This window comes from Marmota monax, unplaced genomic scaffold (assembly GCF_021218885.2).
Source record: "Marmota monax isolate L192 unplaced genomic scaffold, Marmota_monax_Labrador192_F-V1.1 WCK01_AAM20220418_F8-fsc00066, whole genome shotgun sequence".
In the NCBI taxonomy this organism is placed as follows: Eukaryota; Metazoa; Chordata; class Mammalia; order Rodentia; family Sciuridae; genus Marmota; species Marmota monax.
The window spans coordinates 1,774,043-1,799,451 of NW_026692805.1; the positions used below are offsets into that span (position 1 = coordinate 1,774,043).

Sequence of the window (25,409 nt, forward strand, 5' to 3'; positions counted from 1 at the left end):
TGTATAATAAAACTGGAAAAAGCTGGATAGGATACAATAATCATACTTGCTTTATGTGTTTTACTTTTTTATGAATATGAAAATTGTTATAAATAAAGAAATATAGAATAAAATAAAAAACAATGGTTGGGTCAGGTAGCAAAGGCTATGGGCAATTATTTTATTTTCAATGTTTTATGATTTATAATTGGAAAAGAAACCACAAAAATAAAGAGTTCATATGTGAAAAACCAAACAAATAAAGCCCATTACTGGCAGATTTATTTGTGTGGTTATACCAACATATGATACAAAATATCTTTGATTATGTCTCAGAGGCAGGTTTTCATCTCCTATGTTTTGAATGATTATAGCAATAGACAAGTATCTCCGTTCAAAATAGTTAGAAATAGCCAATAAATTCAAATATAGAGCTAGACAGGACAGCAAAAACAATGGAAATCTATAGAAAATGAAACTATGGTATAAGAATTAAAGATCAGGGAAAACAGAACCAGCAATCTCACACAAAAAAATTAAGTTTTGAATACTTAAAACCAAACTAATAAAACTGATGTGAAATTTTTTAAATCACAAATTATCATATTCTTTGATGTCCACAAATAAGTAACTTCAATGTAAATTTTAAATGTAATAAATATTTATTAGTTTTAATAGTCTCATTTTCATAGATTGTGCCATTTAATATGGTATTTTATTGAAAAATACATGATCATATTATATAGAAATATGCCCATTAACACAGAAACCATTACAGCCCACGTTGCTCACCAGCAGTTAAAGGCCTTAGAAATCACACATGTGAATAGGAGAAAAGTGGCCCTGACTTTCTGTTAACTCAAAGAAAATAAATACTGAATTATTATGCAGCCACCTGCAATTTTTCAAATGGGATTCAGATTTGATCTTTGATTACATCTCTTTTAGACAACCAACCTGGTCTAGTAACATCAGATACTGTGCATTTCTAATGTCTAAGTAAGCTTTTAATATGTTTAGATTTTATAGATGTTTATAGCAAGAGAAAAAAATATCTTAATGAAACTTTCTCAAATCAGAACAAATATAGGTCATGGGTGCATCCAATATTAAAAACTTATAGAAAGATCCATGCGAAATAAAGTTCCTATTTTTTTAAGAAATATTTTATTCGATGTGAACATAGTCAAGAAACCTACTTAATTTCCAAAAAGGAGACACATTTTTTGAACTGTTTTTCCTCATCTTCAATATACTAAAATGTAGATCTCTTTTTGAAAAATTGGGAGTACTGCCAAAAATTTATGAGAATTATTGTCTGCATCTTAAAAATCAGGACAGTTTGATCAAACAAATATTTAACTGGTTTCACAGGTGCCTTAATTACAAGGAAAGTAAAACTTTAAAAAAACTTAAAAAAATTTTTTAAAAATGTACACATTAATAAAAACAAAGCTGCTTAAAATTATACAATCCTTCCTTCCTGACAACAAAATGAACATTTTCAGGAAAATAAATATTCTGAATATAATGCCAACGTTGTTGTAATGATGCAAATCACCACAGACAAATTTTTTGTTGTTGTTGTGTTTTTTGTTTTTTTTTTTGGCACCAGAGATTGAACCCAGTGGCGCTTAACCCCTGAGCCACATCCCCAGCCCTTTTTAAAATTTTTATTTAGAGATAGTTTCACTTAGTTGCTGAGTCTGGCTTTGAACTTAATCTCTTCCTGCCTCAGCCTCTCAAGCTGCTGCAGCTGCTTTGAACAGAAAATTACTGAAATGCTGTCCCCTAAGGTGCCAATCATAAAGTTATCACAAAGACAATGAAGGATAATTAAAAACAATCTTAAAGTGACAAGTGAAGATCTGGGGAGGAATCTGAAACTGAGGGGGAAAAATGCCAATACACAACTGTAGACGTTAATGGGATCTGAAGAGCCCAGATTAATCAGTTTCTATATTCATCATCAATGCTAGGAAAAAATCACCAAAAAACCATGATGCACTATCAATACCTTATTAACCAGTCATACATATGCTAATTTTGTATAAAAAGGAGAAACAGGCTTTTGAACAAAGGAAAAAAAAATCACCTCTGGGATCTTACAGGTTTTAAAGTTGCTCAGCTCATCTCAGACTAAAAATAAAAAGTAATTGATAAAACCACAGACGTTAATATATCAATTTACAGTTTCCAAAGGAAAAATTACATATTTTTGTTAAAAAAAGTTTTCCTGATACCATAGACCATTTTTTTTAAAAAAATTATTTTCCAAGGTACATCAAAGGATCACCTTAAAAAATAGAAAAGCTGTATGAGAATTTAATTTTCTGATAGCCATCTCATAAAGAAATGAGTTCTTATTTACATTTTCAAAATTATGAGAAAATACAGTGTGTATACATAAAACTCCATAAAAATAATAATTCTGAACAGAAAACTGGGTTTAAAATTTTAATGTTTTTTAAATTGAAAACTCAAATTCTCTAAGCAGAAATGACTTCCTCCTGTCAGAAAAATAAAATATTTTCAAGCAGTATTTCAGACATGTTACATTATGGAGAGTTTTTTTTTTGTTGTTTGTTTGTTTGTTTGTTTGTTTTAATTCAAGAAAGAACCTGTAAAACTTTGGAAAGAATGCCTCTAGATGATTTTTGTAAAAGAATTTAATTTTGAAGTATTAGAGATATTCTGACATAGCTGTACTTACATACCCAACAATCTTCTAAATGACTGGATGTTGTAGTAAATGGGAATTTTTAGTAGATTTACAAAATCAGTAATGTAACTTATTGAGAATCAATGGTGTTTAAATATAGGAGAAATAGGATTAGGAAAGAATGCAGAAGTAGAGAATGGGTAAATAATAACCTTTAAAAGAAATAACAGCAAATGAAAATTCTTGTTTTTATTTAACTTTTTGCTAAACACTTTGGTTAAGTAGATGAACAGTCTGAGCATCCGTAAGTCCCAAATTGATCTTGTTTTAAAGGAATGCATGAAGTAATCCAGCAAGGACAGGAGTAAAGAAAAATCCACTTTTCAGAAAATCATTTGTAAGAAAGAATGTCAGAAAACAGACGCTTGATTTGCTGTGCTTTGTGAATTGATTAGAACAAATTTTCTATAAAAATTAACCAGAATAAAACATTGTGCAATTCTTACTAATGTTAAAAAACTTAGTAACTCTTCATATGGACTATTTTTTTCTGCCGTAAGAAAAAGGAGAATCTTTAAAAGTGGACTATTCAACTACACAAAGCAATTACACTTTGTAAGCAACACCACGCACATAGACCAAAAACACATAACTACACAACATTCACCAAAGCTAAGTAAAATTTCCAAGATGGGGAACATGGATTAATTCTAATAATTCATATACACAAATACAGTATGTACACATAAATAACTAATCAATCTATAAATGACAATTGTTCATTTATAGGCAGCTCTTGACTTGTAGCGATTAAACTTTTAAAAGTATAATTTAAAAAAAAATTTCTGCAATTCATACATACAGTATAATTACTTATTAACCTTCATGTTTCAAAATTTTATGCGGACTACATATAACTTATATTACCCAGTCACTGAGCTTTTCCCTTCCTTCGAATAAATAATCAAACCTTAACCTCCAAGAAATGACATATCAATAAGAATCATACTACAGAGAGTACTTCCACAACAGTGAAACTTTATTAATTATGCTTTTAAACTACAATTCCTATGAAAATCAACATTCAAACCTTGAAGTGCCATAATGTCATTTTTTTCAAAAATCAAATTATGTTGATGTGACATTTATTTTTCAAAAATGTCATCTATCATCAGGTCAAGGGCTATTTATATATGCTGTTTTGTGCTTGATTTTATAATATTTAAATTAAATGAAAATAATCAAATGTCTTACATGAGCTATTGGCTTGATTTAGATCCACTGTAGTCAAGGGCTCTACAAGTATATCCTGGACAGTTCCATTTTTTGGTTCAAGGATATTCTGTTTTTAAGGTAGATCACTTCTATTTCTTCTTTGGAAAATACAAGGTATGAAAGTGAATAAGCCAAGGATAAGTTCCTAAAATAAGTGAGAGCTTCAGAAATTCTCTTAAGGAATCCTTGCTAAAGATCTCAAGAGAAGGCTGAATTTCTAGGAACTCCTTTGGTTATTTTCCAGAGCTACTCTAAGATCAGACAAAAGTATTATGTGCTAAGGATTGAAACAAATATTCTTTAAAACTAGTGTCACTGCCATGTATTTGGGAAAGTGGTGGTGTCTGCTGGGACCTGACGTATCTATCCCAGAATACTATGATTCCTTCATATGCTATGTGGTAAATGACTAAAATGTTACAAGCCCATTCCATCTTGTTGAATTACATGGTTTAAATTATGAGAAAGACATGCTATATAAAACATACCACATCTCCAAAGGAAAGTTTTTTTTCTCCAATGCAACAATTACCATAGATATAATTTTTAAAGTATTATAGGCAAAAGTGATGGTCAATTTATGTGTTGCATTGATTGGGCCATGGTGTCCAGACATTTATTTGGTCAACATTATTTTGTATGTTTTTGTTTCTCGATTGACAGTAACATTGGAATATGTTACTGAGTCCCATCCACAATGTGAGTAGACTTTGCCCAGTTAGTTGAAGGTCTTGATGGAACAAAGACCTCCCTGATTAAAAGCAAGTCAACCAATCTTTAGAAATGCTTTGTCAGGTCAAGGAAGTTCCCTTCTGTTCTTAGTTTGTTTTTATTACCAAAGTGTTGGATTTTTGAAAATGTCTTTGAATCCAACCAAACTGCTATCAACAATGTCCACTAAGGTCATCAATAACTTCCATATTGCTAAGTTCATTGTCAGTCCTCATCTTCATCTTGTTTGACCTCTCACTCTTTCCTCCTTGAAATTTTACCTTTTCTTAGCTCCCAGAAAAATGACATTCCTGGTTTTCCTCCTACATGAAGTTCTTTTGTTGTCTGTATCTACACTCCCCTGGTTATTCTTTCCAGCTTCAATTCCCAATGTATCCTAAACAGAAAACCTAAACTTTCCTCACCGCAATCCACTCCTCCACAGTCCTTCCTATCTCAGGAAATAGTAACTCCATTCTTAAATTTCCTAAGTTTTCAAACGGTACACTTATCCTTGGTTCTCCAATATGTCTAAATTTTTTCCATGTTTTTTTTATCGATGCAGTGAAGTTGTACATAATGATGGGATTTATTATTACATACTCATACATGCACACAATATAACAATATAATTTGGGGGCTGGGGTTGTGGGTCAGTGGTATAGCACTTGCCTAGCATGTGTGAGGCACTGGGATGGATTCTCAGTACCATAAATAAATAAATAAATTGTCCATAATCAACAACAACAAAAACAAATTTTTTTGATTCTTAAAATAATAATAATAATTTGGCCAATGTCAGTCACCCTGAGAGGTATCTAAAAATTTTGTTCAGAATATGACACCTTCTCACCACCTCCACTGATGATAACCTGGCTCAAGGGGACAATCATTTCTGGCTTCACTTACTATGGTAGCTCTCTGTTCCTGCCCTTGCTCTCTTCCAACACATTCTCAACAGATCAGTCAGACTGAGCCTTAAACACCCAAGTCAGGTCATGTTCTGCTTCTCAGAATGCTTCAATTATTTCTTATTTCACATAGAGTAAAAGACTTGCCCCTCCTTACCATAATCATGTGTTTCCTCAACCACTTCAATTCTCTCTTGCTCATGCTGCTCTGGTCATGTTGGTCTCCTTATGGACCCCCAGGTACAATGGACATCCTGCCTCAGGGTTGCCGGACATGCTTGTTGTGCTATCTGGCATGCCTGCTTCCTGTAACGTTCCATTCAGGTTTTTGCTCAAACATGACCTTCTCAGGGGGGCCTTGTTCAATCACCCTATTTAAATTTGAAAGTTCTTTCACTATTCTGTTCCTGCTTTACTTTTCTTCTTAGGACTTATTACTATCCAGTGGATTATATAATTTATTTAGTTATCCACCCTTACTCCCAATTAATGGATTATATAATTTACTTAGTTATACACCCCTGTTTATTTAGTATCCACCCCTATTCCCAATATGGAAGTGCTAGGAAAGAAGGATATTTGCTTTGATCCCAGTTGAAACTCTGTGCCCATTACAGTGTCTAAAACATAACAGGCACTCAATGAAATAGTTTTTAAAAATCCAGAAATAGCATCACAAGAAAGTTACATTTTGTACATAGCAGAAGAAACTGCCAACCAAAGCTAAAAAGACTTCTCAAGAGAGGACATGGGACTGGGAAAGAAGAAGATAGGGGCTCCTGTCTTTAGTCTGCAGACTTGAAATACTATTTGGACTTTTCCACCAACAGAACAATTTCATATCTAATGGATGCAGTATTTTGATAAGACTGAAGTAGAGCAAATTATTATATTCTATGCATGCATGATTATGCTAAAATGAACCCCAAACCTATGTATAACTATAATGCACTAATAAAGACATTTAAAAATACATAAAATTTTAAATTATTCTAAATAATTTTGTTGTGGAATATATAAATGAAACTTCAGAAGAAAAAAAGGAAATAATTAACAGATTTGGCTATGTTAAAGTAAAATGTCTATATGCTGCAAAAGTCGGCACAGAAAAAGGTAAAACACAACCAAAAGACCGGAAGAAAATGTAAGCAACAGAGGAAAAGTTAATATTCAAAACAGAGAAATGGCTCACCAAATTAACCAGAACTGACAAAGTAACCCAGCAGGAGGCAAAACTATTAAAGGAAAAAAAGAAAGAAAAACTACTAAACAGTCACAGTTGCACTAAATCACTGCATACTTTAAGGTGTTTGTTAAATATATACCTCTACCATAAATAAGTTTTGCCATTTATGTTAGCATGTTGCTTATGAGACTTCTTTTTAAAACATACAGGATCTGTAGGTGTTTTAATAATTTGGTTTGTGTACACACATTCTTTTTTAAACAGAATTCTTTTGTTATATGTTTCTATTCTCAGGTATCTTCCTCTATTCTCTTTTCTCAGTGGTATCTAAAGAAACTTCTATGTACATAACCCTTGTGATAGACTCTGGCTGTATGTTAAAACAAGTTTTTAGACCAGGAACAAATAATGTCATAATGCATCCTGGAGTTTAGGTCTATAACATCCTTAAAGGTCCATGTGTTAAAGCCCTGTTCCCCAAAGTGGTAATATTGGGAGGTGGTAGAAAATTTAAGAGATGGGGTCTAGTCCTTTAGGCCATACCATCAAAGGGGACTGTGGGATTCTGGCTCTTCTTGTGTCTTGCCCATTAGGTGAATGGTTTTACCATGTGTGGTTGCCATAATGTGCCGCTACGGGCCCCAAAGTGATAGGAACAATTGATTGTGGACTGCAAATCTCCAACATTGGAGCTATATAAACATTTTCTCTTATTAAGTTTATTATTTCAGGTATTTGCTACTTTGAAAAAAATTGATTAACACAATGCAAACATATTACACTCCATTGGCTGAATTTTTCCCTTTGCCATAGAAAAGTATGGAAAGGAAACTATTGTTTCTAAGACTAGGAGTTGAATGCAGTGAATGGCTACACTCCATAACCACAGCTTGCAAATCCAAAATCCTATCCAAGCCAGACAGGTAGAAAAATCATCAGGTGCATTCTGCCAATGGTAATATATCTATAACATAGTCAGTCCTTGAAGACTGAACCCCTCTTGGGTTACTTTTACTTCTCCACAGATGAAACTACAGATGAAGTACACATATAACAGGAGAATGTTAACTGATATCCTGTCAAAATTGGCAATATAAGGAGGAGTGGTGGGGACTGTACTGAATAACTAGAGAGCCCATATCCCATTTAAGCAGTTATCCATAACTTAGCTCAAGTTAGATAATGATGTTGGGATGTGAAGGCCTAGTCTGGTCAAATCTTTTGTTTTGCCAAAGGAGCTCTAAATTTGTATATAAATTGTTCATTTTCAGGTCTAACCAAAAGTATATCTTTGTCTAAACATAGCCTGTTGATTGTCTGTGAGCCACCAGCTTGATATGTTATGGTTCATGATATTTTCATTCAACCAATATGGTCTCCTATTTTCATCTGTAACTGGGTGATGTAGAATTGTCTCTTGGAGGCACAAAACCCTCTGCCTTTTCCAAAGAAATGATTTTTCTAGATCATGGGATATTTTCATGCTGAACTTCACCAGCTCATGCTAAATTCTTTTATCCAACGAACTCTTAATTCCATCCAATCTAGTCCTGGGCTTGTTTTAGCAATTATTTCCTATCTCAGATATTCAACCCTACCATAGGAATCATCATCTCTGCCTACAAAAATAATCATACATCTTTACTCACTAAAATATTCCTATCCTCAGCTATAAAAACTGCCTTGAACTCAACTGCTATCTTTCACTGTCAACTGTTATTCCTGACACCTTGCAATTTGGCTCCCAGTAAAACTGTTTCTCAGATGTTATCAGTGACTCCAAGTTACCAGATCCAATTGCATATCATTTTCTGCATACTCTATAAAGAAATCCATATTGTTGACCATTTCTTTACTTTTGGACTTTAATTCAAATCTACCGATTAAATATTCATTTTACAAAACTTCTAAATGTTAAAAGAGAGACTCAGAGTAAAAACCTACATTTTGTTCTTTGCCTACAATTTTCACAAAGAATTATGCTGATACCAATGCTTACAGAAGCATAATTCACAAGAGCCAAGTTATGGAACCAGCCAAAGTGTTCCTCAACAGATGAATGGATAAAGAAAATGTGGTATCTATATACAATGGAGCTTTATTCAGCCTTAAATAAGAATGACATTATGTCATTTACTGGTAAGTGGATGGATCTGGAGAACATCATGCTAAATACACCAGATTCAGAAAGTCAAAAGAGTTGAATGTTTTCTCTCATATGTAGAAAGTAGAGAAGTGGGTGGGGACTTTAAAAAAAGGAGGGAATCACACAAAAACAGAAGGAAGACTGTTATGCTTTGTATATGAGTATCCCCCAAAAGCTCATGTGTGAGCAATGCAAGAAGGTTCAGAGGAGAAATGATAGGGTTGTGAGAGTCTTAACCCATTAATCCCCCGATAGGGATTAACTGAGTAGTAACTGAAGTCATAGGGTGTGGATAGAGGAGGTGGGAATTGGGAGTGTGGCTTTGAGGAATATATTTGTATCTGGCAAGTGGAGATCTCTTTCTGTGCTTCCTGATCATCACATGGGCTGGTTCCCTCTGCCACATTCTTCCACCATGATGTTCTGCCTTATCTCAAGCCCTGAGGAATGGTGCTAGATTTCTTCTAGAGCCCTGAGGAATGGAGCTGTACTTCTATGGACTGAGACCTCTGAAACCATGAGCCCTCAAATACACTTTTCCTCCTTTAGAATTGTTCTGGTTGGGTGATTAAGACACATCAGCAAAAAAGCTGCTAAAACAAAGATCAATAGAGTAAAGGAAGGGAATTGAGAGGGATGGAGGAGGGAAGGGCAAAGGGAAGTACTGGGGAATTTACCAAATTATGCTATGTCCATGTATAGATATACTATAATTAATCCTGCTTTTCTATATAATTATAATGTACTAATTGAAATATAATACATAAAATAATATATATTGAATGTATATATGAATATGGCATAACAAATTCCACTATTATGTATAATTATGATGTACCAATAATGCTGAGTATAACAATTAGGTAAAATTTCAAGTAATGTGTAAATTACTTAGCTTGATGTTCAAGATCTCACACTGGCAAGTAACCAAACTAAGCTTCCAGCCTTATTATCTACATATCACCCAAACTTAAGGCCCTGGATTCTGCAACATTCAAGTCTTCTTCCCATGCCGCTTACATCTTTATCCCCTGCTGCTAACTAGAATTCCATTTGACCTTTGGTGCCAGTTGTAATGTTATCTCTTGAGGATTAAGGCTCTGACTGCCTCAGTTGAGTGGATCCTCTTCCTCTGGAATGAGCATTTTACAGTACTCACCACATGTTACTTTGTGTCACAAGGATCCATTGGAAGTATATAATCTATCTAATTCACTGCATAAGATCCTAAATCAGGCAGAATAGGTACAACTGTCTATTTTTGAATCAGCAGAAGCATGCAGTAATAACTGTATCTTATCATACCTCCCAGTATCCAAGCTCTCACACTGACTCTGCTTGGCTAGGAAACTGGTTTTGGTCAATGGGACATTGCAGATGTGATGCAGGCAAAGGCTTCAAAAGCACTCACAGGCTGGAGACTTCTTTTTCTTGTGGCTCTCCAGACTCAGACTTGTGATGGGCAGAGTTTAGTGCAGGGTGAAAGACCATGTGAAATAAACAAGTTCACCCAGCTGAGCTCGCCAAATCAACCAGATCCCAGCCAACACACCAGACTGTAAAGCACCTCAAGCTGAACCAGACCAGGAGAACAGCAGCTGACCATGGAATCATGGGAATAAATTCCTGGTGACTTAAGCTGATCAGGGATGTAAGGAGAGGTGTTCATTAACACAGCGTGTGTTAATTATCTAGCACACATTATTTTTCTGAAACAAGTAAAAAATTAATGATCATTCAATTCTCTCTTATATTTTCTCTACACTACAAACCGTAATATTCCATATGTGTACAGAGTTTCTGTTTTGTTTCCTAAAATGAAAATCCAGAGGGAAGCACATTGTAAAAGATAAGAGGATAGTTATTTTAATACAAATGTGGATTTGAATTCAGGATGTATCATTTACTATCTTCTAGATATTAGGTAAATACTATAAACTTCTGGGCCTTATTTTCAATATTGCAAAATAGATATAATACTAAAAACTTCAGGGTATTGGAGACAGTATGTTTAAAATACATATGCATATGTGCATACAATGTCTAAATCATTTCTCTGGTAATCAGGAGATAGTATCATTGTGTATATAAATGTTAATCTTAAGGATGCTGAAGCAGTTGATCTCTAAAACTGTGTTTCCACACTACTAACTATAATCAGCAATGAAAGGAGAGAACTTCTCAACATGCTTAAAGATGACTAAAATGCAAGAGATTGAAAGTGAAATGCAGATGATAATAATTTTGATGCCCTAATGATTTCTAGATATCTTTGCCACCATTCATACCATCCCTTGGCATCTCCAAACTAGAAATTTCTCCTTCCAGTACAGATTAGAAAATTAATGGTAAGGTCCAGCTATATATGGGGTTCAGACAATGGTTATTTACCCACATTATGGGAATAGCAAATCATAACAAAATAAAATCAATAAGTTATTCAAGAAGAAAAAAGTTTTTTTTAGAAGTTCTGAATAATTCAGTTAATCAGATGATTTAAAAAGTATAGGCATTGTTACTTGAATACAAGGATGGCACCAAGGGGATGCATTTTCATCCTCTATCAAAATATATATAATGCTTTACCAAGCTAGAGTGTCTAGAAAGCTTCCTGAGTAGTAACCAAGGAACATTATGAAATCCTTTGTGTCCAGCCCACTGAGCCTATTTAATACAAAGGTTTATGCTACCCAAACTAATATCAGAGCATGCTAATGCAAATATGCTCATTTAAGATAAATAATATAATAACTGTGAAGAAAGCAACAGAAAGAAATAAATCCTCTTCCGTGACCAATTGCTCACCTATATATGTTCCACTGTTGTTACCAGCATATTCAGCATCTTCTGGATGGAGTGTAAAAGCATACAGAACAAAAGCCAAGAAATAAAGCAGAACAGTTAGAAGCCCAGCCACTGATGCAAAAAATAAATTACTCAAAACAATCATGTAAAGCACAGCATAGAACAGCCCTCACAATGCCACTCTTAAACATAAAACATTTTGTTTTATATTTAAGTTTTAATATTTTGAAATATCATGCAGGGTTTTTTTTTTTCAACCTTCTTCAGAGGTTCCTTGATGAAGTTCCAAGAAAATTATTATAAAAGACTTGTCTGAAATGTTTCTGCTTTTACAGTTAATAAAACTATAGCACTTGATGCCCAAAGAAAATTGACTTTGGTAAATCAGGCTCTTGGACAATATGTAAAGTATAGCACTTATTTTGGCTCATTGGATTAGACAAAAAGGTTAAGATTAAAATATATTCTTTCTATTGACAGGTACTCATTCCATGTTGGAAAGGAATAAAGGAATAATATTTCCATTTTTATTTAAAAAATAGTTGAAAGTAAATAATGTGCCATGCAGTGAAACACTGATTATGTACTTAAGATTTTAGCCTCCAATATTCAAATAAATACACCCCTAGATTAACACAGACTGGAGATATGGTTCAGAAGTAGAGCACTTGCCTAGCACGTGTGAGTCCCTGGGCTCAATCCAAAACTGCTACTACTATTACTACTAATAATACTAATAATATGGTTGAGAAGATGGTCCCTATATCCTTATTCAAAGTAAGTCTGTCAATATATTTAAATACACTGAACATATGTCAGTATATTTGAATACATTCTTTATTCACCTTAAAGACTACTGACCAGAGACAAACATCATGTGCTATTTGAGATTACATCCTATATTTCTTCTATGAGAAGCAAAAAACAAACAAACAAAAACCCAAAACAAATGAAAAGTACATTTCTTTCAAAAACAAAGTACAACCATGACTTTTGGTACTGAAATGTCAAGATGGAGGTATGGATGTACAAGAAAGTTCTCTTTCATAACTGCTTGGTATATTTGCTTTAATCCTATTACTTAGGATCACTAAATAAATCACTAGACTATTCAGGGAAACTTTCATACATGTACCTTTAATTTCCTCTGAGAAGCACAAAGAAAATGAGAAAGGGTATGGTTAAATGAGCAGAACATACAATTAAAGTAGGAAAATGTTGCATCCAAGAAAAAAAAACAACAAAATACACCTACCACACTCAACTGCTTCCTCATCTTAGAAAAGCCAAAGGGGAAAAAAAGAAATGTATTTAAATGTTTCAAAATTATTAGTTAACAATTAGAATTTTAGACTGCAGTATAGACTTAGTCTAAAATGACTTTTACGCTTTAGTAAAAAACACAAAGCCTTCATGTAACAACCAAAAGGGAAAATAACCAGAAAAAAATCCTCAGCAATTTTTCAAAATGATACCTTGAATAAGGGAATTTGATTTATTTTCATAGATTGGTTGTCTTTATAAAATCAATGTTTAAGACAGTTGAAGAAATTTCATGATAAATATGGTCAAAAGAAGAAGGAATTTTAGAAACAATAAATTTTGCCCTTAAAATGTCTAAATATCCTGACAATGATCAATTTATTATATACATCAAATGAGTCAGGTGGATCCCTTTGTTTTCATTTTGTCTATATCATCTGATAAAAAGTATCTTAAAAAAAGAAAGTCCTAAACAGTTCTTAAATTACTAATTGGATAGTTAAATCTGATGAGACTCACTTTCAGTAAAGGGTGAAAAATGTTCTGGGAACATCCACAAAACCAAACCAAACCATGAGTTAAGATCAAACATATTCTACAACATGACTATAAAGAGTAAATAGGAGCAGTAAGAACACTTCTCTGCTCACTTTGTCCGCAACTACAAAATGGCAGCCAGAAAACACTTTGGGCAAAGTGTATACCATTGTATTTTTATTTTCAAATACACATGGGTCTTCTAACTGTGTTGGTTCTACTTGACAAATATTAGCAAATATGATAAGCAAACCATTAGTATTCAAGCTCATTTTATGAATTACCCAAGTTGTGAGTTTATTTATGCATATTTCCTTGTAGCTCCAAAATGTCATGTGCACCTAAAATGAATCATCAGAAAATAAAAAGCAAACTACATGATATAGATTAACCCTACCAGACATATAGGCATGATGGAAATAATGAGTAGTTAGTTACAACCAATAATCATGAAATCTCCTGGACTCTGCTACAAAGTGAATTGTTAAGCAGTATCTACATTTTTTGATAGGAATATTAGGATAAATTGAGTATTGCATCCTTGATTAAAGACTCAACGTCATGGCAATCAGATGATAAAAACCATACCACAAAACAAAAAATTAAAATGCCAAGACCAATCCACAATAAAAATAAACACTCTATATTAGAGATACGTATATTTCATATTCTAATAAAAGGTCATGAATATGCTGCTAAATTTCCAAAAGAATATTTCTCCATACAATTCTTTAGAAAAGGAATGATATATTTTAGCATGACAAAGCCACACACGTGTGTCCAGTAGCAAGTTCATGCTTAATAGACATAAGTAGGAAAACAAAGAAACACATTCTCTTAGAATTAGCAAGTTAGAAAAAGGAAGAAATATATATAAAAAGTTGATCACAGAAGAGAGCCAACCACATGGTTCTTACTATGTTCAAGGAACTGTTCTAGGTACATTAAATGCATAAAGTTATTTATTTCTCCAACAACTCTATAAGGGCCAATACTATTATCCCCTTTTTACAGATGGGACAATAATCAGTAAGTGGCAAATGCAGGATGTGGACACAGTCTGGTTCCAGACTTCTGAGTGTCTAATTATAATGCTATATTATTATGCTAAAATCATTTGATGATTACTCAGTCTTTGGGCTAGAAAACAAAATGAGGGGAGAAGTAAAGACATGAGGTTTTTTCCAAGACTCCTATCTACTCCCATTACCTCCCAACACATTTCCCTATTGCAGTTTCCCCACAACATCCCAAGAGTGGTTCTCTTTCCAGTGGTATCAGGAGTCGGCCATCCACTAACTTGCAGCACTGAAGAACAGGAGAGAAAAGAGAACCACGGGAGGTCAAAAAGCACATTAAGAGATAAATTTAAGCCAGGCACAGTGGCATAAGCCTATAATCCCAGCGGCTCGGATCACAAATTCAAGGTCATCCTCCACAACTTTGGGAGATCTTAAACAACTCAGAAGACTCTGTTACAAAATAAAAACACTTAATGGGCTGGGGAACATGGTTCAGTGGTAAAGTACCCCTGGGTTTCAATCCCCGGCACAACAAACAAACAGAAAATGGGGAAGAGATAAATTTACTGTCTCAGGGAATGGACTGGAAAGGCTCTCATGAGGAACATGAGATGAGCTCTGCAATTGGCCATTCCACTGGATACAACTCTTAGTGGTACATATCTGACACTCTTGACAACTGGAGCAATCTTAGGTCTACACTGTTCAGGTATTGTGCATATGGGCAAGACAAAATCTGCTTTTCTGTTTCCTTTACCCTCCTATTATAAATCTCCCCTAAAATTCTGAAATAATCCATGTCCACAGACCAGAGTTTTAACCAACTCTTTCCTACCTGCATGGCACTGGGTCCCCAGGACAAAATCCAAGGAATGTTTTAAACCCATCCAACTAGACGAATCTACTCTGAAGGTGTTTTGGAAGCAACACTATCGGATATGCAAAGAGAAGGCAGTTTACTGAGACTAAAAGGTGGTAATAATACCTCATCCATATAATCAAGGAAGTAATAGGACATGAGACTTACAACCTAGTTCATTTGCACCTCTTTCTACACAAACCTTGAACTTTTGGGTCTTCAAATGTTATTAATAAATATTAAAATAGAATAGTTTGGATCTGGAACGTCTCCCACATTTCCATGTTTTGGATAGAGGCATGGTCATCAGTTTGGCACTATTAGCAAGTGGTAGAATTTTTTAGGAGAGGGTGCCTAGTGAGAGGTCTTCCAGTCTCAGATGGTGTGGTTTCGAAAGGGACTGTGGGACCCAAGGGAGAAGCTCTGCTCCACTGTATGCTCTCACCCCAATGCGCTGCCTAGTCACAGGCTCAAAAACAGCAAAGCCCAGTCATTCACGGGCTGAGATCTTCAAAGTTTCGAGCTAAAGTAAACCTGTTCTTTTATAAGTTGATTATCTCAGGCATTTGCTAAGATAACAGAAAGCTGACTAATCCATACAGGAAAATACTTTTAGAAAAATTTTTAAAACTCCATGTGTTTCTGTTTACTGAAAATCCCATTAAGAAAAAGTTTGACAGTGTTTACACATACAAACCTAATTTTCACAACATAAGCAATCTATTTGTTTCTGAATTAACTCTATGTGTGAAAACACTGAATAAACATTATTGAGTATGCCAGGAGGAATGTACTCAACTTGAAAAGCTTTATTAAAACAACCTGTAGAGTTCCTGTCATATATTTCTTACATATGTGGCCTTCTAAGATATTGGGACCATGTACAGGGAATTCATTATTTCAGTGCTTAACTTTCCCTGGTTCAAGTGATCTGCATTCCACAGTGTGCTTGTCTTGAAAGAAGCAGGTAACACCTTGTTTGAATGGACACCCTGTGTCTGCCCTTAAATATTTTCTTTTTATCCACATAAACAATTAAAATTAGTGAAACAAATTATAAAATTTTGGTTTTAAGTTCTAAGCTTTAAAATGTCAAAAACTACTCTCATTTCTTTTATGACAAACTTTATGAGATACTTTTTAAAATATTTCAAATTAGTATTATTTAAATTGTCATATTAGAAATGTTCAGGTATCTATACTTTGATAACTAAAAAAGGAAATAAAAGCACTGAAAATAAAAATCATACTTGAATTTCTGCTGTAATATATACTATACAACAAAGAGCTATTTCTCCATCCTTCCTGAATATCATTTATACTTCATTTAAATACAAATTATATCCTATTGAAGTCAGCATTAATGTAATTAATTAGGAAGACAATTCTTAACACACACATTTAGATTTCAATAGAAGAGGAACAAACAATATTTCAAATAAATTCACATTTCTTTTAGGTCAGGTGATATCATATGCTATATAAATGCAAAACTACTAAAGTAATTACTTTAAAGTATTTTGAAACAGAAATGTAAGCTACCAACAATTTTCCATTATAAAAAACTACTCCTGTATGTGACTTGAGACATAATATTCACCTATACTTATTTTCAGAACACTTAAACTCCCTCTTATGTAATAAACCAAAATTCATCATATCAAAGAAAGTCTATCAGACATCTAGGTCTGCTCTTTTGTCTCTGTTACTGATACAAATATATTAGGTGGAAGCCTATCATTAGATGATGGGAGGAAGGAAAATAAAGTTCTTCTAAAAATTTTTGTTGTTGTTGTTGTTACAAAGGCAATTCTTCCAAAAAGCAGAAAGGGGGAAGAAAGGAGATGAGTCCCCATATTAAGCTTCTAAGATTTAAGAATATTTTCATTTTAAGAGTCCCAATCCCAAAAAAACAAATGCCGATATAAGGAGGTTGACTCATAGAGGGGTAGGGAGGGGGAGCATGGGAGGAATAGATGAATTCTAGATAGGAAGAGGGGTGGGAGGGAAAGGAAGTAGGCAGGGGATTAGCAAGGATGGTAGAATGTGATGGACGTCATTATACAAAGTACATGTTTGAAGACCCGAATTGCGTGTCAACCTACTTCATATACAGAGATATGAAAAATTGTGGTATATATGTGTATTAAGAATTGTAATGCAAAAAAAACAAAGTACATGTATAAAGGTATAAATTGGCATGAACATACTTTATATACAGAGATATGAAAAACTGTGCTTTATATGTGTAATAAGGATTGTAATGCATTCCACTGCTGTCGTGTATTTAAAAAAATAAAATAAATAAAAGATAAAAAAGAAAGAAAGAAAGAAGGTAGGGGAAATGTTGGCCTGAGTAAAGGTTGGCTTGGGTCCAATATTAAAAAACTATAAACTTTATTAGAGTAGAGGTTATTTATTTCATTCACCAAGAATGAAATTATATTGTTTTGTCTCTGTTGTCTTTAAAAAAAAGTCAATTTTTTCGATTTTAGGGATGTTTAATTTTAGGAAGCAAATTATTTTGTTTGGGAAGCCTAGTTTTTGGATATGTAGTAGATAGGCCAAGATTCTTAAGAGGAGATAAAAACCAAGCTACAAAGACGAATGCCACCTACATTGTGAGTTTTGCATAAGGATGCTAATTTCAAAGCCTAAAGAGGTTCTTATTATCATATCTCCTGACTTTATTTACCTTAGAGTCAGGAACCAGAGCTCTAGCACAAATATAACTGCAAAGATAACAAGATTAGAATTTGCCATTCCTTTTTGCTTTCTATGTTGATATTAATTGAACCTCTACATTTCCAGAGTCATCTTCCATGAACTTTTTCTCCACGGAAAACTTCAGTATGGTGATATACTTAAGAATTAAATACAGAGTAAGATCATAGCAATATAAACAATCACCCAGGAACAAAAATTAACCAATTTAACACATATTACTAGATGACTAAGTTCATTATTCCAGACCCAATGCTTATAATATCTTCCTGGCATTTAAAGGCACTTGTAAAAGTAAGTACGGAAAATTTTCATCACTGTAAGTTTTTCATAAAGTTGTAACACCAACATGAAAGAATTATTCTTTCAGAAATTTAACATTTTATTTAGCACTGTCAGAAACTTTTCTTAAAGTTTTCATGAATATTCAAAATCATAAAAATTATTTTATAGATTATAATTTAGCAAAGGGCATGATAACATGAACTTCCTATTCCAAAAATCTAAGTACCAAATGTTGACTCTAAGAAGCAGTGAGTCAGATGACCTTTAAATGATACAGCTATATTTAAAGAATCACTACCAAATCCACAGGTTAAAATGCTTTTAAATGCCACTAAGAATGTTCAGAACCAACACAATGACTTATGAACAGACTTTAAGTTTATAAAACAATATTCAAAGATCAAACAGAATTTCATTTCTTTCAGAATAAAGACACTAGCCTTCTATAATTTTCACATAAACATACTGTGTCTGAACTAAGGCCATATTTACCATAGCCTGAAGATTTATTTGGATAATCCTTGGCTAGCTTTACTTAAAAATAAATAACACCTAGATATGAGAACAAATAATACATCTTTTAGTGAATACATCTTTTACTTTAAAAAAAAAAGAGAGAAGTGGGGGAAGTAAGAAAACAGAAGATCAAGAAACATTTCTAAATGGCATTCAAGAAGCCAAAAGAAAAAAAAAAAAGCCAAAAAAAAAAAAGAATACTTCTCAGATCTAAACACTGAAGAGTTAACATCAAAAAAACTGTGCAAATCAATAGATGAAAAACCTTTTATTACAATTAATGCTGTCTACATACACGCATATACACACACTCTTCTCACATTCAAATTCACACACATCTATACCAAAATCAGTGTGGGAGAGCTACTGAAAAGCCAATCACCTTTGTGTATATAGTTTTGCAAGGAAATATAATTGATTTAAAATTTAAATAAACAAAAATTCATAATTATAATAAATCATAAATTTCTAAGTTGTCTTATGATTCAAACAAACTTGAGTCTGCATTCGGCTTTAAGTAGTCATATTTCCCTCATTTTTTCAGTGATGCATGTTTATCCATTAAATGTGGGTACAACTCTGATTTAATGCTCCCTGAAAGAGCCAGTCAGGTGAATGTCTCAACGTTCCTTTCAGCAGGGAGTTGCCAATGAAAAGTCGCCATGCTTAGAAATAATGCACCATTAAATTTTAAGGAATCTGATGTCTTAGGATGCCACACGTATTATGACAATTTTTTTCCTTCTGCACTGAAAAAATGTAGCAAGAAGAAGCAGGCTTTTGAATCAGTATTCTACTTAAAGTATTTGCTTGCTATGGGATTTATACTCAACTGTAGTCTGGCTCCCTTACTATGTGATTCCTGGGCTCTAAGAATCTACAAACTGACAGAAAAAACAGGAGATGTGAAAAATGCAACAATACTAAAAACAGATGTTGGTGTAAAATTCCAGGGCATTTCACTTTTTAATGTACAATTTCTATGCTTAAAACAAGGGACCTTTTTTTAACTATTAAAAGAAAACCAGAACCATGAAATATTTAGGGAGATTAAACTGAAATTTATGAACTGGAGATTCGAGAGGACATGAGGTGGGAAGTAAAGAAAAGCTGAGAGAAGGGTAAGATGAAAGAAAAACAAACAAACAGTGTTTTTCAGAAGCTGTACATCATTCTTTTCCTTACTCTCATTTTCTTGGAATCTAGTCTGGTGATAAAATCCAATCATATGAAACAAAGGTCAGAGTTTTAATGATTTATAATTTGTGGATATAATCTGTGGATAAGAAAGGAATTATGATCCATAATTATTCTTAGGCACAAATGCTTTTGTGCCCAAGAAAATGGTGGGATTTTTGCACTAATCTTTATCTGGAAATATCCTACCCAAATCTCCTGAATTTGGAGAAAGAAGAGTTGTAGTCTAGGTTACATTTACAAAAATAGTTAACTTTGGATATCAAAGAGAGCAGTAGTTTTGAGTTATTTTCTTAAAGAGTGAGTCATGGGTTTATTATAAACATCTCCAACCACACTTTTCTTCCCAAGATTCACATTAATATTCCTACTGTGAATTTCTTACGTCTTTGGTTCCTGAAAAATGATAATCCAAAAGCTACTGCAAGATAATATGATTCTGTTTTCTTCCATGAGCACCTGCTTTAATAGTCAAAAATAAACAGCAGGATTTAGTTACTCTGCATTCTTATTAACAAACTTACATGATTTCCTGTTGGAAACTTTCAGGGGCTGAACTAGTATTTCTGGTCGTCTCAGAGCCAATCTCCTGGAGGAATAAAAGGTCAATATGCCTATCAATTTTCAGCATATGTCTGAGGTTAATGTAGTAGCAAAATATTAAAAATCCTTAAAAGAAAAAAAGAAAGAAAAGAAAACCCAACCTTACAAGTTAGGTGGGGAAAAACATGATGCAATTTTCTCCAGTTATAAAACAAACCTTCTACTTTAAAATTTTTCTAATTATTTGCCCTGATCCTGAAACAACTGTTTTTCTCTACCTTTCACCACAACACTATCAGATATTAATGGGCTCTTTTCCATTTGCTTTGTAACAAAAACTTAAGATGACCTGGTACTGTCATATTATTTTTGGTCATTATTCATACTTACTTAGACAAAACAGAAATCCAAACCCAAGGGATAATGAATTATAAGGCAGGGTTTTAGAGCTTATTTTATCACAACTATGATGGAATGAAATTCTTCAGAGAACAAAAGGTCAGTTGAAGAAAGGCCACCATTCCATGCCAGGAGCTCACCTTTCCTGGAAATGCTTTGAGGGAATCAAGCCAGCTCTGGGGTTGGCATCACCTTCATGCCTTGCTTGCCACCACGTTGCATCATCTTGGCTCATAATCTGAAGAATATCTCCCTTTTTGAAAGAAAGCCCAGCTTCCTTACATGGAATTGCCTTATCCTCATTAGGATCGTAGTCAAAAAGGGCTTTGATAAACATCTGGAGGAAAGTTTCATTGAAGAAGAATAAATATAAAAAAATAAATGTGAAATGGCCTACATTCTTGCAATGTATATTTAAGAAATAATGATCCAAATGACTAGAATATGAAAATAAACTTGTGGTGAAAAAGTAGATATGTATTAAAAGAAAAAAAATTACTTCCCACATGCAAAAATATTTTTAAGAAACGATTACCTTGCCTTCTTTGGAGGGCGTCTCTTCTTTGATGCTGGGTATAATCTTAAATGTAATTGCTCCCTGAGACTGACCCTGATATTGGGTGAAAGAAAGAGTCATAAGAAAACTCTTGCCAAGGAAAAATAAGATAAAATAGGTAGAAAGCTAAATGCATCTAAAAATTTACAAGCTTGGGATTACTGCTCTTAGACCAAACTGAGGAAACTATTTTTGTAGAAATTCCGGTAATATGAGAAAGCTCTAAAGTTTGTCAAGTAAGTTAAAAAACATTAACCACCAAATCCACTTTTACTTTCTGTGTACTTCTAAGTTATCCCTCAATATTATCATCCATGTCAAGCTACTTCAAAATAGAAACGCAAAATATAATGTTCAAAGTTCAGGCTATTACATTTTACATACTGGCATCTATGTGTTTTGAGACAAAATACTTCTACTGTCAGTACTACGGTTATAGACACATGATTCATTTAGCAGTGGTGACCATCAGAAAAAATAAGGAACATTCAAATATATTGTGTTCTGGTTTGTAAATTACCAAATACAATAGATTCATTAAGAGATGAAAAGAGAGAGTGTGTCTATTCTAAGTTTAATCAAAACAGGCATCACCAAACTTCGTTGACTCAGACGAGGATAGGCCCCTCTTCAAACACACTCTCATATTCTGTTTGCCTCTCTCTTTTGAGCATTGATCACAGCCATAATTATTTATGCAATTATTTCATAATATCTGTTACTCCTGCTTAATTTAAAGCTCCATAAAAGCACTAAATACCTGGCATATATTTAAAAGAGATGAAGAGGGGAGAAAAAGAGGGAAGAAAGGAATAAGAAAACAAGACAGGGGCTGGGGATTTGGCTCAAGCGGTAGCGTGCTCGCCTGGCATGTGTGCGGCCTGAGTTCAATCCTCAGTACCACATACAAATAAAGATGTTGTGTCCGCCGAAAACTAAAAAATAAATATTAAAAAAATTCTCTCTCTCTCTTTAAAAAAAAAGAGAAAAGAAAAGAAAACAAGACAGGCAGAGAGGAAAGGAGGCAAAGAGGGAGAGAAGAGAGGAGGAAGACATCTCCAAGCAACTATCAGTGATGCGCTGGTAAACCAAGACTCTGAAATGGGGCGGGGCTGATGGTGCTGTCGGCCAGTTTCCAGGGTATAAATGCTCCCACCTTAGCCAATTTCAACTTACTGGCAGTTTCTAAAAGTTGGGTTGGAAAATGTCACAGAGTCAGCTCTAACAAGCTATAGTGGTGTCAGTTTCAGCCCAACACAGTTAGTAACGCAATTTATAAAGGAGTGATTTATTTTAAAATGGCATTACTGTTTTTATATTTCACAAAAATAATTAACAAATCTTACTAAGAACTCAGTCTAATACTGAATTACACAAGTAAAGAGAAAGCAAGATCTTCTTTATAATCCACCCACACTTTTCCAGTTTTTATGTGTATATTTTATGTATTTATTTTGGTGCCAGGAATTGAACCCAGGGGCACTTAACTACGGAGCCATATTCTCAGCCATTTTCATTTTCTGAGACAGGGTCTCACTAAATTTCTTAGAGCCTCACTAAGCTGCTGAGGCTGGCCTCAAACATGTGATCCTCCTGCCCCAGTCTCCCTGTTTGCTGGATTATAGGCATTTGCCACCACTCCCACCTTATGTGTATTTTCCAAAATGGAGGGAAATCCCTCAGAACAGTGTCATTTATTAAGGGATCAGTTACTGTTAGCAGTTATTATTAGTACTATTATTTTTAAGTCACATAGGTCTATCAGCCATTGTGATTATTTCCCAGTAAATCATCATCTAAATGATTGCAATCTTCTTTGAAGTTTCCAATATTTAAAACAATTTTTTATACATTTGCCAAGTTATTTCTGGGGGATTAATTTCTAACAGTTGAATCTCTAAATAAAGGATATGCACATTTAAAATTTTGGTGGTTTTAAAGGGCCATCTCAAAAACCCTATTAATTTACCCCATCCCTAGAAGCACATAAATAGCTATTTCTCCATACTCTGGCCAACTCTGTGCATTAGCAAGCTTTTAAGTCCAATGAAATCCAGTGTTTTTCAAAAATATCTTTTTTTGTAAATTGTACATATAAATATCCCTGATTTTTATAATATTTTCTTAATGATTTTTATGGTTTCAATACATGTTAAAAATGCGATCTTTTTATAATATATATTGCAAATATTTCCCTATAATCTCACTTGCCTCTTGTTTATAATATGGTGTCTTTTTTTTTGTACAGAAAATTTTGAGTTTAGTAGAAATAGCTATTATTTTTCTATTTGAATCAAGGTTAAAAAGTCTTCCTGTACCTTACAATTACAAAAATTACATGTATTTTATTGTATAATTTCTGTGATGCTTGGCACTTAAATACTCAACGTATTGGGAATTTATTTTTCTATGTAGTGTAAAGTAGAGATTATCCTTATTTTTTTCTGATTTAAAAATGCTTTCATTTTCTGCCCCTGCATGATGAAGGTGATGGTAAGGCTCAGCTCCAGATTAAACTCAATGTGCAAGCACATGGATGAGAGGGGGAACTGATGGATGACGCACATGTCTCTAGAATTTTCCTGGTTGAAACAACAATCTCCCTTTGAGGTCTTGTCATGTACTCTGTCATTATTTCTATGTGCTCCTATAAAATTCTCTCCTTTTAAAATTTAAATTCATTTTCTCAACCGATCTATAAAAATATAAAGGTTGTACATGTTTATGAGGTACCATGTAATATTTCAATACATGTATGTATTGTGTAATGTTCAAATCAAGTTAAGTATATCTCCTTAATATTTATCATTTCTTTTATGGAGTTTCCTCAAACATAAGAATTAACAGCGTGCAGGCCTAAAACAATTGCCTTCAAGTTTTGGATTTCAAAAGACTTCTAAATCAGTTTCAGGACTTATGACTTACATACTAGAATTCACAGCCTGCAGCATGGCTGTCTCAAGAGGAGGACAATGAGGATGCATCCCCTCTACCAGTGTAGATACCACTCATTGACTGATTATACCCACTTTGGGAGAGACCATGTCCTTTCCCTAAACTCTTTATATACATTACCTAATTTAACCCTTAAAACATGTGAGATACTTACCTCTTCTCATTCTCATTTTGCAAATGAAAACACCGAGGTACAAAGTAATTAAGATATTTTTCAAAGATACACAGGGACTTGGATTAGTAAATCCAAATCCTGTATATTTCAAACAATGTCTGAAAAACCTGAAATTTAGTGAGTTGATTTGATTTTCATTGTTATTTTAAATTAAATTTACAGCTTACCAGAATCTGTATTATCTCCTCAGGCTGTTTATCCTCCACTGGTATTCCATTCACTTCCCTAAGTTCATCACCAACATGAATAAGACCTGACAAAGACAAAATAGGCAATGTAACCCACAAAAGAAATTGAAATTTTCAATTGTTTCCATAATCAAATCATCATTAGCTCTTTTAGCATATTTAAAGAATTGGAAAGGAGATAACTTCTCAAGTTTCAGATTCTGTGCCTCTATGGCAATGAGTCAAAGAATATAGCATAATAATGCTGGTAAAAATGATAACAGTATCTTGGTCTTTGTCTAGAAACAAACATTATTGACATCTCATAAAATAATATTTATTTATTTAAAAAGCTGCATGCTCTTAATGGTATTTTGCAAATCAGAAATATTGCAACAGGTCTTAAAATAACTTTGAAAGCCTGTGCACACTACAGACCACAGAGTTAAATTCATCATTTATTTATGGAGGTTCCCGTATTATGTTAAAAGAGTGTCATCTTTTAAGTTATATACTGGGGATGTCATAAAATACAA

The 25,409-nt window shown here is 33.6% G+C and overlaps 1 protein-coding gene across 5 annotated transcripts in view; it reads right to left on the reverse strand.

Moving 5' to 3' along the window:
- Window positions 1-25,409, reverse strand: part of Mpp7 (MAGUK p55 scaffold protein 7) — a 253,251-nt gene that overhangs the window by 44,653 nt on the left and 183,189 nt on the right. For all 5 annotated transcript variants that reach the window (XM_058580524.1, XM_058580523.1, XM_046448366.2 and 2 more), the window contains 4 exons: window positions 24,874-24,959; window positions 21,556-21,630; window positions 21,161-21,357; window positions 20,603-20,667 (listed from right to left, as the gene is read on the reverse strand). In XM_058580524.1, the coding sequence (XP_058436507.1) occupies window positions 20,603-20,667; window positions 21,161-21,357; window positions 21,556-21,630; window positions 24,874-24,959 (423 nt within the window). The remainder of the gene's footprint in view (window positions 1-20,602; window positions 20,668-21,160; window positions 21,358-21,555; window positions 21,631-24,873; window positions 24,960-25,409) is intronic.